This window comes from Trachypithecus francoisi, unplaced genomic scaffold, assembly GCF_009764315.1.
Source record: "Trachypithecus francoisi isolate TF-2019V2 unplaced genomic scaffold, Tfra_2.0 Lachesis_group5, whole genome shotgun sequence".
NCBI classification, from domain to species: domain Eukaryota; kingdom Metazoa; phylum Chordata; class Mammalia; order Primates; family Cercopithecidae; genus Trachypithecus; species Trachypithecus francoisi.
In genome coordinates, this window is record NW_022681470.1 from 58,578,151 (window position 1) to 58,596,660 (window position 18,510).

Below are 18,510 nucleotides of genomic sequence, written 5' to 3' on the forward strand. Positions count from 1 at the left end.
AAGACTGGATAGGATTTCTTTAAGGTCCTATCTGCCTCTCAGTCTGTAATTCTGTTATTCTGAATATTTTGTTTGATCTTCTCTCAGGGCCACAGCGAAGAGCTTTGTCAAACCACCCTCACTAGCCAATCTTGACAAGGTCAACTCCAATAGTCTGGATCTACCATCATCCAGTGATACCACCCATGCTTCAAAGGTCCCAGATCTGCATGCTACAAGCTCAGCATCCGGGGGCCCTCTCCCTTCCTGCTTCACCCCCAGTCCGGCACCCATCCTCAATATTAACTCAGCCAGCTTCTCCCAGGGCCTGGAGCTAATGAGTGGTTTCAGTGTGCCAAAAGAGACTCGCATGTACCCCAAACTCTCAGGCCTGCACAGGAGCATGGAGTCCCTCCAGATGCCAATGAGCCTGCCCAGTGCCTTCCCCAGCAGTACTCCTGTCCCCACCCCACCTGCTCCCCCTGCTGCTCCCCCAGAGGAAGAGACAGAAGAGCTGACTTGGAGTGGAAGCCCCAGAGCTGGGCAACTGGACAGGTAGGTAGACAAGACAGCAGAACCTCAACCTGTCTCCATGTCTTGGGCTCATTTTGCCATTGGCAATGCTATCCTATATTTTATTGCCATTTTGTGACTTTTGACATTTTTTCCACGTATATTAAGTAATTTAATTTGCTTCACAACAACTCTATGAGATAGGTAAGATGTATTTTTGTTTTTAAATTATTATTATTATATTACAGATGGAGAAACTTGTGCACAAAGAAGTTAAATGACTTATCCAAGATCTCATAATTAGGTTAACCTATCATCCAGAGCTTTTGCTTCCTAGTCCAAAATCTTTTTTTTTTTTTTTTTTTTTTTTTTTGAGATGAAGTTTCGCTCCTGTTGCCTAGGCTGGAGTGCAATGGTACAGTCTTAGCTCACTGAGATCTCTGCCTCACAGGTTCAAGCAATTCTCCTGCCTCAGCCTCCCAAGTAGCTGGGATTACAGGCACTTGCCACTATGCCTGGCTAATTTTTGTATTTTTAGTGGAGACCAGGTTTCACCATGTTGGCCAGGCTGGTCTTGAACTCCTGACCTCAAGTGATCTGCCTACCTCGGCCTCTCAAAGTACTAGGATTATAGGCGAGAGCCACCGTGCCTGGCTGCCCAAAATCTTTTCTTTTATATCACATCCTAGTTTCCCCCCCTTCCCCCTACATGCCAAGGTTATCAAACTACCTATATGGTAGTTTTTACCTACCATAATATGATCTATTTTTTTGTTTTTGAGATGGGGTCTCACTATGTTGCCCAGACTGGACTCAAAACCCATTGGCTTAAGCAATCCTCCTGCCTCAGCCTCCTGAGAGCTGCGACTACAGGCTCATGCCACTGTCCCTGACGCCATAATATGATCTTTAAAATAGCTAACCATGCCTTAATTTCTAATCAGAGAAAAAACATTTAATATCTCAGATAAATTTCCCAAGTTGTAAGCCAAGAAGCAGGCTATAGCTATCTCTTGGTTTTTAGAGCTAAAGGGGGTCATAGTTTGATGTCCTGCATTTAGGGTCTGCATACCCCACACCAATGGTCCTAAACTCTAGTTCCTAAGATGGACCCACATGCTTCTCTCTCTTTCTCTTTTTTTTATCTCCACAGTAATCAACGAGATCGGAACACTCTTCCCAAGAAAGGGCTCAGGTAACCCTTTAATGTGTTTTTTCTTCCCTATAAATGGGACTCCTGGTATGTATGAAAAATCGTATCTCAACCTGTCCCAGGCTCCAGTCATGAATTTAGTCACCCTTTTAGCTGAATCATTTGTATGTGGTCCCATACGAGTACCACCTAGCACCCTGCCCAAGCTTAATATTATGTGAGTCAACTTTTACAGTGAGTGTTCTTTTTTTGGTGACAGAGGAGAAACAAGTCTGCACATGGGAGTCATGCACTTACCTGTACTAGCCTATGCCATCCCAATCCTGGCTGAGCTTCATCTCTATAATTTTCCTCCCTAAAAGTATGAGAGAGAACAGCCTGCCTCTTTGGTCACTCAGCTGGGCTAGGGGCAGGACCTACCTGGTCACCCATTGCTCTGACAGCATTGAGTTGTTATTTGGGTGGCAACTATTGCAACTTTTTTTTTTTTTTTTAGACGGAGTCTCACTCTGTCACCCAGGCTGGAGTACAGTGGCACAATCTCAGCTCACTGCAACCTCCACCTCCCAGATTCAAGTGATTCTCCTGCCTCAGCCTCCCGAGTAGGTGGGCTTACAGCTGTGTACAACCATGCCTGGCTAATTTTTGTATTTTTAGTAGAGATGGGGGTTTCACCATGTTGGCCAGGCTGGTCTTGAACTCCTCACCTCAAGTGATCCACCCATCTCAGCCTCCCAAACTGCTGGGATTACAGGCGTGAGCCACTGTGCCTGACTGACTCTGCAACTTGAAAACCCACACGTGGAATCATAAGTCTCTGTCCTGAACTTCTGAGGAGAAGTTCTAATGCCTCCTCCATCATTTTTGACCCCCACCTCAGGAACCCTCACGGGAATACCTGCTAGGCCTTCTACACCCTCTGGATGGTCTGGGAGAGGATGCTGAGTTGCCACCTCTTCCTCCCTCCTTGAGCAGCCCTGACTGCTCTCTTTTCCGTGTCCTGCTTTCAGAATCTCCTGGCTCCAGCCTAGTTCAGACACCCTCCGCACCAGCTAAACATCTGACCGCACTTGCTAGTCTCAGATTGAATTCTTCTGCTGCCTCCTACAGGTACCAGCTTCAGTCCCAGGAGGAGACCAAGGAGAGGCGACATTCCCATACCATTGGTGGGCTGCCTGAATCCGATGACCAGTCAGAGCTGCCTTCTCCCCCTGCACTTCCCATGTCTTTGAGTGCAAAGGGCCAACTTACCAACATAGGTTAGTGTTTTCAGTCAATCACTGTGGCATGGGGTGAAGCAGGGGCCACCTTGCAGGGTGAGGCAAGGCAGGTGGGCTTTGGGTTTTATCTCATATTTGGCTCATGCTCTATTGGGTTGTTTCATGGTGCCTCAGTTTATCCAACCGAAGTAAGATTGAAGGTAGAGTACTTCAAGATCCTAAACTGAAAAGTTGCCCCTGGGCACAAGTTGTAGGATCCTTTTAGCATCAGAGAGCCTGAATGGTGGCATGGAAAAGCTATAACCCAAAGCCCAGAGATCAAACCAGTGCAAGAACAGGCACATTGAACTGCCAGAAAGGAGCCACCACACCCAGTGCTACTAGGGCCAGCTAATGAGAGGGCAATACTGAAATGTCAGGCCGATGGGGAGGAAGGAGGGAAAGGTTGTTGATTGCCAAGGACAAGATCTGCCTCCAAACTCAGCCAAGTCCAGATTCCTCAACTGCTCTGGCTGAGCCCAGTCCATCCTAACCCTGAAGGCAGGGCTGACTAAGATGTGTCCTGGCCACACCCTTCCTAAAGCCTAGGGAGAAAGGAGAGCTAGGAAATAAGGAAGTGACTTGAAGACAGGGAGGAGAGGAAGCCTCAGGTACAGTCTGGCCTAGCACAGAAGCACACCAGCCCCAGTTCTGGGAAGCAGTACGCGATGATTGACCTACTAGGAACCCATTCAGGAACCGTGCCTGGGATAGGCCTGTTATCTGCTTGCTGCATCTCTTTAAATCCATCTCTTCTTTCAGCTGAGTAAAAGAAATCAGTTAATAAAAGACAAGGACCTGTAACACACCCATGCAATGACTGTGGGGAATTTGAGGAAAGACTAGGAATTGGGATCACTTGGCCTAGGGAAAAGAACCATTCTTCAGACAGAATCATCTGGCCTCTGAAGGGCTACTAAATGGAAGATGGGGCCAGCTTTTTCTCTCTCTCCATTGAAGACCAAATAAGAAGAATTGCATTTATGCTGTAGAATGAGGGGCTGGGCTAAGCAATAATTACCTTAGGAATTTGAAAAACTCAACAGAGAGGTGTGCCATCTTCTTCTGCACAGGTCTTTATGGACAGATTAGACGTCCACCTGCCTGTATGGAGGCAGGAGAAGAGACAAGGGAGCTCCTTGTGGGTGTGAAACCCTGAAAGGCTGTAATCCCAACAAGGGGCAAAGGGGTAAGGCATCTTCAGGCTAACAGGATTCAGCTGAGCCCAGCTTCAAAGCACATTCCACAAGCCTTACCTGACACTTTCACCTGCTCTGTCCATCTGACCTTCAAGCCGGAGCAATGCTAGGCAAAGAGGGCCATGTTTCTTGATGCTTTAGAGCCAACCCAGTCACTTAGAGTGACACTACTTTGTGGGGAGATTCTCATGCCCTTCCACAATGCCAAGGCCACTGAATCCCGTAGCCCAGCCCCCTTCTCTAGCTGGTTCTTTTTCATCATTCAGATCTGGCTCTTAGTTTGAATTTTCAGTCCTCCTGAGCTGGCAGTTTTGTTTTAGAGAACCACAGCATCTCATTTTCATCAGCACATCCGAGTGATGTGAAGGTCTCGGAAAAGCTGCCAGGCCCCCAGCCTAACCTTCAAAAGCAACAACTCTGAGGCAAGCAGGGTTGAGGGAAGGTCTTTATTCCAGACAGCAGGGTCCTTCTCCATTAGGGCTTAATCTCCCCAGGAGGGACCCCGCTCCTAACCACCAGCTGCTTGCACACTCCCAGCACTGCACCTGCCCCTTCCTCTCCTGCCCTCTCCCCATTTGCCTCTCATGCTCCCGGTGCTCCATCCCCCAAGGGCCCGGAGAGCTGATGACCCTGCCTCTTTTCCTGCCCTCCTGCTCCCTCTCCTATCCCCCTTCCCTCTGTCCTTCCAGTGAGTCCCACTGCGGCCACCACGCCAAGAATCACCCGCTCCAACAGCATCCCCACCCACGAGGCGGCCTTCGAGCTGTACAGCGGCTCCCAAATGGGGAGCACCCTGTCCCTGGCCGAGAGACCCAAGGGAATGATTCGGTCAGGATCCTTCCGAGACCCCACGGATGATGGTGAGACTTCATGCCAGCGCGGTTCACGCTCATTCCAGCTCTGCTGGGTCCCCTCACCCACCACCTCCACTCCCACCACTCCCACCACCACACACACACATATGATTCACAGAACATCAAGTTGGGCCATTTCAGTTTTTTCTTCCCATCCCTTTGAAGGGTCTGGGGGCCCAGAAACCTTGGGTGGCACACCTAGCACTGGGGCATTGGGATGGAGCATCCATCACTGGGGCTGGGGGAGGGAAATTGAGCATGGAAGGGTTAAATGGCACGCCTCAGGATGCTCTGAAAACCACAGCTTCTCTCCTCCTCATTCTAGCCATAGTCTTTCCTCCCCACAGTCTCTCAAATATGTGAAAAGAAAACAGGACATAATAGTAGCTCTTAATAAATCCTTACAAATAATTAGGCATCTCATTCCTCTTTCAAAAATGTTCCAAAGATGAGCACCAGGGAGGGCCATCTGATTGTTGGTGGTGATCTGGGTGTTAGTATTGATCAGAGCTAGAAGACCAGGCTTATGGCAGCTTAGATCTCCCATTATTATTTTCAAGATGGTCATTCCAGGAGGCATCTGCTGCAGACATGCTTTAGTTCTCACTGTAGGTTCTACTGAATAATCAGAATGAGTATTCCTCACTTAAATATTGTTTTCATCTGAATGATCCCCAAGATCCTAAGTACATCCCCCAGTACTGAGAGGAGGAGGCGCGGGCAGCATTGCAGTATTTGTTCTGAGCAAATCTGATGAGAAACTCCTCTCTCCTGCGGCTAACGTGCTTTCCTGACTGGGAAGATAAGATGATGACTATTCCTGAAAGTCTCCTTTCCCTTCTCTGAAACCCTGTGCCCCTCAGAGCAGGCTGAGCAAGGGACTGACATACCCAGGCTGCCAGAGAATGTAGGCTGAAAGAGGAGGCTAGCTCCACTCAAGACCTTGCTTTGGGCTCTTTTGACTCCAGTTGGGTTCCCTACTCTGTTCTTTCTGTTTGCTCCAGATGCCCTCCAGAATCGTAATCCAAACTCCTGCCTTAGGGGGTCTTCCAAAAACCCGTTGTCCCTGGAACCCACTGTTAACTCTTTGTGTTCTCCTTCTCTTTCAGTTCACGGCTCAGTGCTGTCCCTGGCCTCCAGTGCCTCCTCCACCTACTCCTCAGTAAGAGCATTAACTTCTCTTCCCCTCTCATCCCCTCTCCTCTACCATCCCATGCTCCCTAGAACCTCCTTGGAGTTGGGCTACTGGGCGGGGCATGGGGGCACTGCTCTCTCTTCACTGTACCCATTGGGGTGGGAGTGGGGGAGGCACCTAGAACTTGTAGCACTGACTTGGGTGCCTCAGGTCCTCCATGGTCTTTCTGACCCCGCCGCCAGCTCCTGAGCAAGTCTGGTGATTTTTGTTGCCCTCCTTTGAAAAATGGAGAATCCCCATGTTAGCAAGCCCTTTCTGTGCCATGGTAAATGGGAAGCATGTATGGCAAGGTGAGATGAATAGGTTTCTAGGACCCGGACTCCAGAACTCTAGAAGTGACCAAGTGTTTATTGTGGGCCGCCAGCCACAGCATTTGGCTATTAGGCATTTCTTGATTCATAGATTTGTTTTGCCCCTAATTCTTTACTCCAAGTTGCTGGCAATAACTGTTAGTTCCCAAACCGACCAAAGTCTCATTTCCTAGCCTTTTTGGCAGTGACAAAGTTTGCTGGAGATGAGCTCCAAATAAATCTTTTATTGAAACCCTAGTATAGATCTGAGCCGAGTCCTGTGAGGAGCCAGGGCCAGGAAACAAGAGTTTCAGCCTCTCTGCACCTCTGAGTCATGCTGCTTCACATTTCCTACCCTGCCACCGGGACCTGACTTCTTCACCTCCATAGTAACTACTTCCTTTCTCTCTCTTTCTCTCCTTCTGTGCTCCCTTCTTCAGGCTGAGGAGAGGATGCAATCTGAGGTAGGGTGCAAAGCCTTTGTCTCTGCTTGTTAACATCACTGCACCCCATTTTCCTTCCAAATCTTATACAGCTTCTGTAGCCAGTAGTTTGTGTTTCTCTTCCTTTTACAGCAAATCCGGAAGCTTCGTAGGGAACTGGAATCATCCCAGGAAAAAGTGGCCACCTTGACATCTCAGCTTTCTGCCAATGTGAGTGCCATGAAGTAGGGAAAGATCAAGGCAGTTATTTTGACCATAGTTAGACAAGTTCAGTCAAGGGAGGAAAATTACCTGGTAAGGTATCACCTGGACTGAGACTTCGAGGGCATGGATCTTCTTCACAGCTCTACGATAGAGGACTAGGGGATTGTTCTTCCCGTTCTCTGAGCCTCAACTTTTATGAAGAACCATTTTGCTTCCACTCTAATTAATAGGTATGGATGAGTTCATGTCTGATGGGCTGAGCTCCCTAGAGAAAGAAAAGAAGATTGATTATCAGTGGTTCTGCATGGAGGCAGAAACAACCTTGCCATTGGTCATGGATAAAAGCAGTTATGGATTATAATTATAGGGCTCTTAGAGCCTTTCCACTGCCCTGGGGGGTGTTCATGTCTTTGTTCATGCCACATAACTGTGCAGGCACATAATTGGTCATTAGAATTCTGTCTGGTGACCACGACACTACTGAGAAACCTAACTCCCATTCTGGTCTGACTCCTTCATTCCCAACTGCCTTTTCTGAGTAGTCTCCTTGGGCAGATGGTAGAAACAATCTGAGGTTCAGGTTGAGAGCTAGAATTCTTTGTTTCTACCCTCAGTATCTCTTTTTAGAATGAGTCTATTTCTTTAGGCCTTAGTTTTTCTACCTTGTGACATGGGGAGAAATGAAGCCACCTCCTCTAACCAGGCTGTGGTAGTTTCTCCCCTGTGACTGAGTTGCAAACAGAGAACATAAGAGCCATTTTCCCCCAAAGCTGTAAACAACAGCTGAGCCGGATCTGCAGGAGCTTTCCAAGTGTTTGCACAAAAGTAACCATGTCTGCAATTTCCGCAGTAGTTTCTGGTTTTCTCTCTGCCCTTCCTCTCTGGGGAATCCAGCTGTCAGGCCTGGGGTCTATCCCTCGGAATTAGGTAGAAGAATCTCCACCAAGATTCTGAATGTTTCCAACACATTTCAGCAGCAGTTCCCTCACCACACTAGTTATTCTCTTGATTCTCTTTTCCCAAACCCTCAATTCATAGGTTGTACCAGTTTGTTTGAAGCTCATGTTAAGCACTTTTTCCCACTCTTGGGGGACCCATAAGAATTGTAACATAAACAAGAACCATCTTTTCTCTGCCTTGTGCCACACCCACCAAAGAAATGGCCTGGGTCACGTCCTGCACACCCCAGGAAATTCATGTCTGGGAGATGCTGGGGGGGAGAGGCGCCAGGGAGGCAGAGAACATTATTATGTCTGATTCATTTACACTGCAATCTGTCAGCCACCATGCTGTCAAGGCTGGGCTGGAGCCAAGAAATTGAATTTAGAGGGTGATTTTTCTTAGAACAGGAAGTTCCATTTGGCTAAGAGAACAAACTAAACACCCAGACATGGTGGGTTCTGCATCTTAAAGGCAGATTTTTGCCGAGGGTCAGAACCCTGCCCTCAAGCAGGAGATGGGATGCTGGGACTCTAGGAAGGTTCCACAGCTCTCTTCAGGATTCCCTGACTACAAACCAAACTTCTGTCATGTTCCATGGAACTTCCTAGCTACTGCAGCTGAGGGTACACCCTAGACAGAGGGTCCCAGACCACTTTACCCCTCTCAAATGCTAGCCTTTCTGCAGTGCCACTGCTTAGCCCTGAGGTCTTACAGGTACCCTAGCCTGGGGTTGAGATTAGGGGAAGGGTCAACGTAGGGAGAGGAAGTGTAGGGAAGATGGGGGAGGAAGCCCAGGCGGAGCAAAAGGGGTCCCCTGGATGGGGAAAGGCAACACAGAAAAGCATACAGGGGTTCTCGGGGCCTCTCATGAGTAGTCTTCCAGGAACTACAAGGAGTCTACAAGCAGACACACAGGGATGTAGAGAAGCAAACCAGAGAAGACCTGAGGTCAAGAAGACAGATGTTCCCTGCACAATGGGTGAAAGGAAACTGCGCAGGTCATGACATATTATAATCTCCGCAGAGCTCAGGTCTTGACAGATTTATAGTAAAAGTGCAAGAGGAGGCTCTAACGGGACCAAAGGGATTGCCTCCAGCCCTGGTCCTATAAAGTAGGCTCCGAACACGTGGGGCAGTAGATGAAAACTAGAGTTGACCCAACAGGGAGGGAGAATTGTAAGCCAGCAGGAGCCATAAGAGTGCCACCAATTTCCTAGAGCTCTGCATGAAGGACCTGCCCAGAGTATGCCCACTTCTTGCTAGGGTCACCAACTTGCTCAGATAGTCTCAGGATGGCTATTTCTCCATCCGCAAGTGCTCCCCTTTCTAGCCTCCGGCCTCATTCCCTTCACCTTGCCTATACATCTTGCAGCCAGTTGGCCAACTAGAGGTCAAACGATGCCAAACCAAGTGGCCTTAGCTCCTCCACTCAGCACCTTTCCGAACTAGCCTGCCTCTTACCCAGAGAGCCCTTTGGTATCCTTCACTCCTCATGAAACCGACCTGACACCTAGTGGCCAAATGGTGGAATGCCCCTGCGGTTTCCTTCTAGCCTTGTAAACCCGGAGAATCTGGGAACAAGGAGCAGCTGCAAAGCAAGAAAGGGTGAAGCAGTGGCGTAGCAGAGGAGGAAGAGATGCACCAAATGATTTCTGCCAGGAGATTATTTGGTCCCATGGGGGTCGGCCCACTCCACAATGCAGGAGTTAAACCAAAATAATAGGAAAGACCCCAGAGGCTGTGGCCTGCCTACCAAGTTGGCCACACCAAATATCACATAGAGCAAAGGGATAGTCCTACCTCTGGTAGATGATGGGTTTTAGATCTCAAGTCTCCAAGAGCCTCCAAAAACCTGCCCTACCCTCAACCTGGCTTCATTATTCAAGAAGCTGGTTCCCACCAGAAAATGTCTTTGATTTCCCCTTTGTCTGCTGAGGGAAATCAATTTTTTAACCACCAAGAGGCTTGCCAGCACTGGTCAGCTCTGAGATACAGGAAATCATTTAAAACTATTTCCCGTTGTCATTCATTGCCTCTCCCCTAGCCTTATGCAACTTAGCAGTCTCTTTTTGTGTTTGTTTCAGGCTAATCTAGTGGCTGCTTTTGAGCAGAGCCTGGTGAATATGACATCCCGCCTGCGACACCTGGCAGAAACGGCTGAGGAGAAGGTGAGAGGCCTGGGAAGGGGAGGGAGGGAGGGGTGGGTGCAGTGAGGGGGTTCTCCTGGACAGAGAGGCTGAGGCTGACCTCTTCTTGCTCATGACTGCCAGTTTCTCCCCACCTCACTATCACCCTGGATTCTCAATCTGCCCCCAATACAGTGTGAGCATATTCCTTATCCCAATTCCCTGCCCTTCTCTATAAGTTTTGTAGAATTCCAATGCCTCACCCATTGCCTGACACACCATAAGGGCTCCTGCTAATCGCAACTAATGTGACGCTGTTTTCTTTTCTTTTCTTTTTTTTTTTTTTTTTTTTTTTTTGAGACGGAGTCTTGCTCTGCCGCCCCAGGCTGGAGTGCAGTGGCCGGCTCTCAGCTCACTGCAAGCTCCGCCTCCCGGGTTCAGGCCATTCTCCTGTCTCAGCCTCCCGAGTAGCTGGGACTACAGGCGCCTGCCTCGTCGCCCGGCTAGTTTTTTGTATTTTTTAGTAGAGACGGGGTTTCACCGTATTAGCCAGGATGGTCTCGATCTCCTGACCTCGTGATCCGCCCGTCTCGGCCTCCCAAAGTGCTGGGATTACAGGCTTGAGCCACCGCGCCCGGCTTCTTTTTTTTTTTTAAGACGGAGTTTCGTTCTTGTCGCCCAGGCTGGAGTGCACTGGTGCGATCTTGGCTCACTGCAACCTCTGCCTCCCGGGTTCAAGCGATTCTCCTGCTTCAGCCCCCCAAGTAGCTGGGATTACAGGTGCCTACCACCACGCCCAGCTAATTTTTGTATTTTTAGTGGAGACCAGGTTTCACTATGTTGGCCAGGCTGATCTTGAACTCCTGACATCAGGTGATCCATCCACCTTGGCCTCCCAAGATACATGGCCAGCCGTCGCTGTTTTCATTTCTCTCTTAGGACACTGAGCTGCTGGATTTGCGAGAAACCATAGACTTTCTGAAGAAAAAGAACTCTGAGGCCCAGGCAGTCATTCAGGGAGCCCTTAATGCTTCAGAAACCACACCCAAAGGTAGGACATCCAGCCACAGATTGAGAGGGAACAGGGGTGGCAGGAAAGGAAGAGTATTACAGATTTTTATCTGGGCCTATAGTATTCCAGGTCCTATATCAAATCTCTAGAAGGTGAGGGCCTTTAGATACCCTTTAGTGTGATGTCTGGACTGGTCAGTGAGGAGTACCAGGGGCATGACCCCAGCTTCCCAAGGTATGAAGGCAAATAGAGGAGACCTGTAAGCCCCAGGGGTCCTCTCCTTAACCTTTACGTCAGGGCCAAAGAGCCATCAAAGACCATCATTAAAATAGCCCTTAACATTTTTATGCAAATGTGTTGTGTGTCCACACACATGCGCATAGATACACACGCATGCATAGATACACACACATACACACAATCTTATTTGATCCTCACTTTAGTTCTCCGAGGGAGATGCAGTCTACTCTTCAGATGAAACAACCAAAGTTCACGTAGGTTATATGGCGCTGAAATGGCAAGTTAGCCTGGATGTCTAGTAACCAGTCAAGCTTTGCTACAGAAGTCAAGATAGATGGGAGTCCGATGCCACAAAAATCTGTGATCTCTACCTCCAATCAGGTCTTCAAGATACCTTGGCAGTCCTCTTACTTGCCCACAGTCAGTTTTCTTTTTTATTCCACTATCAGTGATTCCCAGCTTTCATTGCTTTTTTCAAACTCCTCATTCCACTACTGACTTGCCTTACTCTGAACATAGCCTTGGCCCCCTCCTTAGTTAAGAAAATGAACATTTTCAAGAGAGAACTCCACTGACTCTTCCCCACTGCATGTGTTAACATTCATCCAATACTTATTTGTTTGTCTCCATTTTGTTGGAAGGATCCATCCCTTCTGGCCAAGAGTGGCCACTTATCTAATGTTTTGGGATGCCCTCTTTAGCAACCATACAACCCTCCTCCACGCCACACATGCCCTTTTCTACCGCTCTGATCTCTTATGCTCTATTCATTCCTTCTTTGCTTATAAACCTGCCAAAGGCTCTCGTATCTTAAAGGAGAAGGATGTATCAATCTATGTTCTAATTATATCTTATTTCTTTCCTTCCTCCAGTCGATCCTACCTTTCCACCTCCCTTTCACACTTAACCCCACTATAATTACGCTTCTGTTACCATCATTCTACCAAAAACACTTTCACTAAAGTCACCAGTGACTCCCATTTTTCCAAAATCCAACTTACAACTTTTAGTACTTATTTTACTTTTTTATTTTTTATTTTTTATATTTTTTGAGTCGGAGACTCACTCTGTTGCCCAGGCTGGAGTGCAGTGGCGCGATCTCAGCTCACCACAATCTCCACCTCCTGGGTTCAAGTGATTCTCCTGCCTCCCGAGTAGCTGGGACTATAGGTGCGTGCCACCACGCCTGGCTAATTTTTGTATTTTTAGTAGAGATGGGGTTTCACCATGTTAGCAAAGTGTTTTCAAGACTCATCCATGCGGGGCGCGGTGGCTCATGCCTGTAATCCCAGCACTTTGGGAGGCTGAGGTGGGCGGATCACTAGGTCAGGAGATCGAGACCATCCTGGTTAACACAGTGAAACCCCGTCTCTACTAAAAATACAAAAAATGAGCCAGGTGTGGTGGCAGGCACCTGGAGTCCCAGCTACTCAGGAGGCTGAGGCAGGAGAATGGCGTGAACCCAGGAGGCGGAGCTTGCAGTGAGCCGAGATTGCACCACTGCACTCCATCCAGACTGGGTGACAGGGCAAGACTCAGTCTCAAAAAAAAAAAAAAAAAAAAAACGAAAAAACAAAAGACCCATCTGTCTTGTATCATTCCTTTTTGTGACTGAATAATATTCCATTGTGTAGATATACCACAGTTTGTTCACCCATTCATCAGTTGATTAGGTAGGTAGGCATTGAGTTGTTTTCACTTTTTGCCTATTATGAATAATGCTGTCATGAACATTCATGTACAAGTTTGTGTGTGGACATACGTTTTTAGTTCTCTGGGGTATATACCTAGAAGTGGAATTGCTGGGTCATATGGTAACTCTATGTTTGACTTTTTGAGGAATTGGCAAGCTGTTTTCCAGAGCAGCTGCACCATTTTACATTCCTATCAGCATCATATGAGGGTGCCAATATATCCATATTCTTTGTTTTTGTTTTTTTGAGATAGAGTCTCGCTCTGTTGCCCAGGCTGGAGTGCAATGGTGCAATCTTGGCTCACTGCAACCTCCGCCTCCCAGATTCAAGTAATTCTTCTGCCTCAGCCTCCCGAGAAACTGGGATTACAGGTGCCTGCCACTACGCCCAGCTAATTTTTTTTTTTTTTTTTTTCGTATTTTTAGTAGAGACAGGGTTTCACCATGTTGGCCAGGCTGGTCTTGAACTCCTGACCTCCAGTGATCCACCCACCTTGGCATCCCAAAGTGCTGGATTACAGGCGTGAGCCACCACACCCAGCCCTATAGTTCCACATTCTTGCTAACACTTACCTCTTTTTTGCAATAGCCATCTTAGTGGGTGTGAAGTGGTATCTCATTGTGGTTTTGATTTTCATTTTCTTTATGGCTAAGAACACTGAGCATCTTTTCATGTGCTTATTTGCTATTTGTATGTCTTTATGGAGAAATGTCTATTCAAATCCTTTGCCCATTTTTAAAATCAGGTTGTCTTTTGTTGTCGAGCCTTAAGAGTTTTTTAATAATTCTGAATATTAGACCCTTATAAGACATATGATTTGAAAAACAGTTTCTCTCATTGTATGGGTTGCTGTTTCGCTTTCTTGAAAATATTATTTGAAGAACAAAAGTTTTCCATTTTCATGAGGTATAATTTATCTATTTTTTTCCTTTGGCTGCTTGTGCTTTAGGTGCTGTATCTAAGAAATTATTGCCTAATCCAGGGTCATGAAGACTTACTCCTGGGATTGCTTCTAAAATTTTTTTTAGTTTTAGGTCTTTGTTCCATTTCTGGTAAATTTTTGTACATGGTATGAGGTAGGCAGTCCAACTTCATTCTTCTACATGAGAATATCTAGTTGTTCCAGCATAATTTGCTGAAAAGACTATTTTTTCCCGCCTGAATTGTCTTGGCACTCTTTAGGAAATCAATTGACCATACATATATGGGTTTCTTTCTAGACTTTCAGTTCTATTCCATTCTTCTATATGTCTATCCTTGGCCAGTACCACATTGTTTTTATTACTGTAGCTTTGTAGTAAGTTCGGAAATTGGGAAGTGTGAGTCCTCCAACTTTGTTCTTTTTCAAGGTTGTTTTGGCTACTCTGTGTCCTTTGCATTTCCATGTGAATTTTAGTATTCGTTTGTTAATCTCAGATTGAATTTTCCTAGGGATTGCATTGAATCTGTGTATCAATTTAGAGAGTATTGCCTCTTAATGTTAAGTCTTCTAATCCATGAACAGGCATGCTTTTATCTAAATATGCTTTCATTTTTTTAGTGATATTTTGCAGTTTTCAGTATATGAATCTTGCACTTATTTTGTTAAACTTAGTTTTTATGCTGTTGTAAACAGAATTGTTTTCTTAATTTCTCTTTTGAGTAATTGATTACTAGTGTATAAAAATACAATTGATTTTTTTGCACATTGATCCTATATCCTGCAGACTTGCTGGACTCACTTATTAGCTCAATTGGTTTTACAATCTCTTCTTAATCTGTATTTCTATCCGTATCAGTCTCCTGAGTTCCAGACCTTTACTTCCAACCACGTCTGGATGTTTCCACTTAGTTGACCTCATAGAGATATCTCTAACTTAATATGTCCAAAATTAAAGTCATCCCCTTCACCCCACTTACAAACACACAAGCCAACCTTTTCCCTTCTGTAGTTTGCGCATCTCAGGTATTATCATTTGCCTGGTTGCCCAAGCCTCTAATACAAGAATCATCTTTGATTCCTCACTGTTTCACCCTGTATAGTCAGTTAGTTCTAACTCCTACATAGATCTCAATTCTATGCCTCTTCTGTATTGTCACTACCCTGGCTCAGTTTTTTATCGTTCTTCTCCTAGAATATTTCAATAATTTCCTTACTGGTTTAGCTGTGCTCATTCTTCCAGTGCTTTCCTTGCCCTCAGAGTAATCCAATTATGTCAGTTAAGATCAGAAATTACTCCAGGCCAAACACAGTGGACCAAGCTATAATCCCAGCACTTTGGAAGGCCAAGATGGGAGTTCACTTTAGGCCAGGAATTCAAGACCAGCCTGGGAAACATAGTGAGACCTCATTCTTTAAAAATTAGCCTGTAGTCCTAGCTACTCCAGAGGCTGAGTCTGGAGGACTGCTTGAGCCCAGGAGGTAGAAGCTGCAGTGAGCCGTGGTGGTTGCACTGACTCCAGCCTGGGTGAGAGTGAAATCATATGTTGTTAAAAAAAAAAAAAAACACACACACACACACATAAGAAATCATTCTAATTTGAATATGGACTAGATATTACGTGAAAAGAATTACTGTTCATTTTTTATCTCTCTCTCTTTTTATTATTTTTTTATTTTTGAGACAAAGTCTCACTCTGTTGCCCAGGCTGGAATGCGGTGGTACAATCTCGGCTCACTTTAACCTCCGCCTCCCGGGTTCATGTCATTCTCCTGCCTCAGCCTCCTGAGTAGCTGGGACTACAGGTGTGTGCCACCACACCTGGCTAATTTTTGTATTTTTAGTAGAGATGGGGTCTCACCATGTTGGCCAGGCTGGTCTCGAACTCCTGGCCTCAGGTGATCCACCCACCTCAGCCTCCCAAAGTGTTGGGATTATAGGCGTGAGCTACCATGTCCAGCCACTGTTCATTTTCTTAGGTGTGATAATAGTACTGTGGGAGAATGTTCTTATTCTTAGAAAGTACATCTATCTCAAAAAAAAAAAAAAAGTATATTCTGAAGTCTTTAGTGTCAAAAGATGTATTCTCTGTAACTTATTTTCAAATTGTTCAAGAAACTGTGTGTGTGCGTGCATGTGTGTGTGTAGAGAGAGAGAAAGCAAATAAAACAAAATATTAATTGTTGAATTAGGTGGAGGGCATATGGGTTTTTCTGTGTGTAACCTGCTCTTCAAACATATATTTGTTGAATGAATGAATTGTGCTTTTTGCTATGAGTTTTCATGTTATCCTCAGTTCATGTTGATCCAGGCTCAACTTGGTCAGGTGGATTTCTAGGAATATTCGAAGAATCAATGCTTAGGCAATAATGCCTAACTTTATTTTATTTTATTTATAAATAGATAATAAATATACATGGTACAAAATTCAAAATGCACAAGAGGTTTCTTAATTTTTGAAGATTGCTTGATTCTGCAACGTATCGTTTGCTCTTAAAAGTACTATATAGGATCGGGCGCAGTTCCTCACGCATATAATCCCAGCATTTGGGAGGCCATGGCGGGTGGATTATCTGAGGTCAGAAGTTCGAGACCAGCCTGGTCAACATGGTGAAACCCTGTCTCTACTAAAAATACAAAAATTAGCTGGTCATGGTGGCAGGTGCCTGTAATCCCAGCTACTCGGGAGGCTGAGACAGAAGAATCGCTTGAACCTGGGAGGCAGAGGTTGCAGTAAGGCGAGATCACACCATTACACTCCAGCCTGGGCAACAAGAGTGAAACTTCGTCTCAAAAAAAAAATACTATAGAGTGTATTTTTTAAATGTAATTGATATATCCCAACTAATTGAAACCTCCAAATAACTGATAGGCAGATGCACATACTTTGCTACCCTTTATTTTTATTTATTTATTTATTTATTTATTTATTTGAGACAGGGTCTCACTCTGTTGCCCAGGCTGGAGCACAGTGGTGCTATCTCAGCTCACTGCAGCCTCAATCCCCGGGCCTCATGTGATTCTCCCATTTAAGCCTCCGGAGTATCTGTGATTAGAGGTGCACAACACCATGCCCAGCTAACTTCTTGTATTTTTAGTAGAGATGGGGTTTTGCTGTGTTGCCCAGGCTAGTTGCAAACTTCTGGACCAAGCAATCCACCCACCTGGGCCTCCCAGAGTAATAGTAAGCTCTGTTTAAAATTTTTTTTTTTTTTTTTTTTTTTTTTGAGACGGAGTCTCGCCCTGTCGCCCAGGCTGGAGTACAGTGGCGCGATCTCGGCTCACTGCAAGCTCCGCCTCCCAGGTTTACGCCATTCTCCTGCCTCAGCCTCCCGAGTAACTGGGACTACAGGCGCCCGCCACATCGCTCGGCTAGTTTTTTTGTATTTTTTTTAGTAGAGATGGAGTTTCACCGTGTTAGCCAGGATGGTCTCGATCTCCTAACCTCGTGATCCGCCCGTCTCGGCCTCCCAAAGTGCTATGATTACAGGGTTGAGCCACCGCGCCCGGCCTAAAAATTTTTTTTTAAATAGACACGAGGGCCTCACTATGTTGCCCAGGCTGCTCTCAAACTCTTGGGCTTGAGTGATCGTCCTGCCTTGGCCTCCCTGAGTGCTGGGGTTACAGTTGTGAGCCACTGAGCCCAGTCTAAAAAAATCTTTGACATCGCACCATAGTCAGGCACGATATTTGCATTGGACGAGGTTGAGTGAAATGTGCAGAGGACCTCCCTGTGCATTTCTTTGCAACTTCCCATGAATCTATAATTATTTTAAAATAAAACAGATTTTTAAAATCAGATAATATTTTGCCTTAGATTCAGAATTTCTGTTCTCCATTATCTATGGCACAGAGGCAAATTTCCTTTAAAAGACATTGAGGGGGCCAAGCATGGTGGCTCATCCCTGTAATCCCAGCACTTTGGGAGGCTGAGGCAGGTCAATCACCTGAGGTCAGGAGTTCGAGACCAGCCTGGCCAACATGGCGAAACCCCATCTCTACTAAAAATACAAAAATTAGCTGGGTGTGGTGGCAGGAGCCTTGTAATCTGAGCTACTCGAGAAGCTGAGACAGCAGAATCGTTTTGAACCCAGGAGGCAGAGGTTGCAGTGAGCCAAGATCACGCCACTGCACTCTAGCCTGGGCAAGAAGAGTGAAACACCTTCTCAAAAAAAAAAAAAAAAAAAAAAGAAAAGACATTGAGGGGCTGGGCGTGTTGGCTCATGCCTATAATCCCAGCACTTTGGGAAGCAGTGGCAAGATGATCACTTGAACCCAGCAGTTCAAGACCACCCTGGGCAACACAGCAAGACCCTGTCTCATTAACAAAAAAGAAAGAAAGAAAAAGAAGTCCGGGCGCAGTGGCTCATGCCTGTAATCCCAGCACTTTGGGAGGCTGAGGTAGGTGGATCATGAGGTCAGGAGTTTAAGAACAGCCTGGTCAACATGGTGAAACCCCATCTCTACTAAAAATATAAAAAAATTAG

General features: G+C 46.2%; 1 protein-coding gene across 13 annotated transcripts in view; it reads left to right on the forward strand.

Moving 5' to 3' along the window:
* Window positions 1-18,510, forward strand: part of NAV1 (neuron navigator 1) — a 288,011-nt gene that overhangs the window by 245,956 nt on the left and 23,545 nt on the right. For 7 of the 13 annotated variants that reach the window (XM_033197735.1, XM_033197725.1, XM_033197726.1 and 4 more), the window contains 9 exons: window positions 88-534; window positions 1,646-1,687; window positions 2,756-2,904; window positions 4,793-4,963; window positions 6,067-6,119; window positions 6,883-6,906; window positions 7,018-7,095; window positions 10,116-10,199; window positions 11,097-11,208. In XM_033197735.1, coding sequence (XP_033053626.1) covers window positions 88-534; window positions 1,646-1,687; window positions 2,756-2,904; window positions 4,793-4,963; window positions 6,067-6,119; window positions 6,883-6,906; window positions 7,018-7,095; window positions 10,116-10,199; window positions 11,097-11,208 — 1,160 coding nt within the window. The remainder of the gene's footprint in view (window positions 1-87; window positions 535-1,645; window positions 1,688-2,755; window positions 2,905-4,792; window positions 4,964-6,066; window positions 6,120-6,882; window positions 6,907-7,017; window positions 7,096-10,115; window positions 10,200-11,096; window positions 11,209-18,510) is intronic. The other 6 variants (XM_033197728.1, XM_033197730.1, XM_033197731.1 and 3 more) reach the window with 3 other exon arrangements.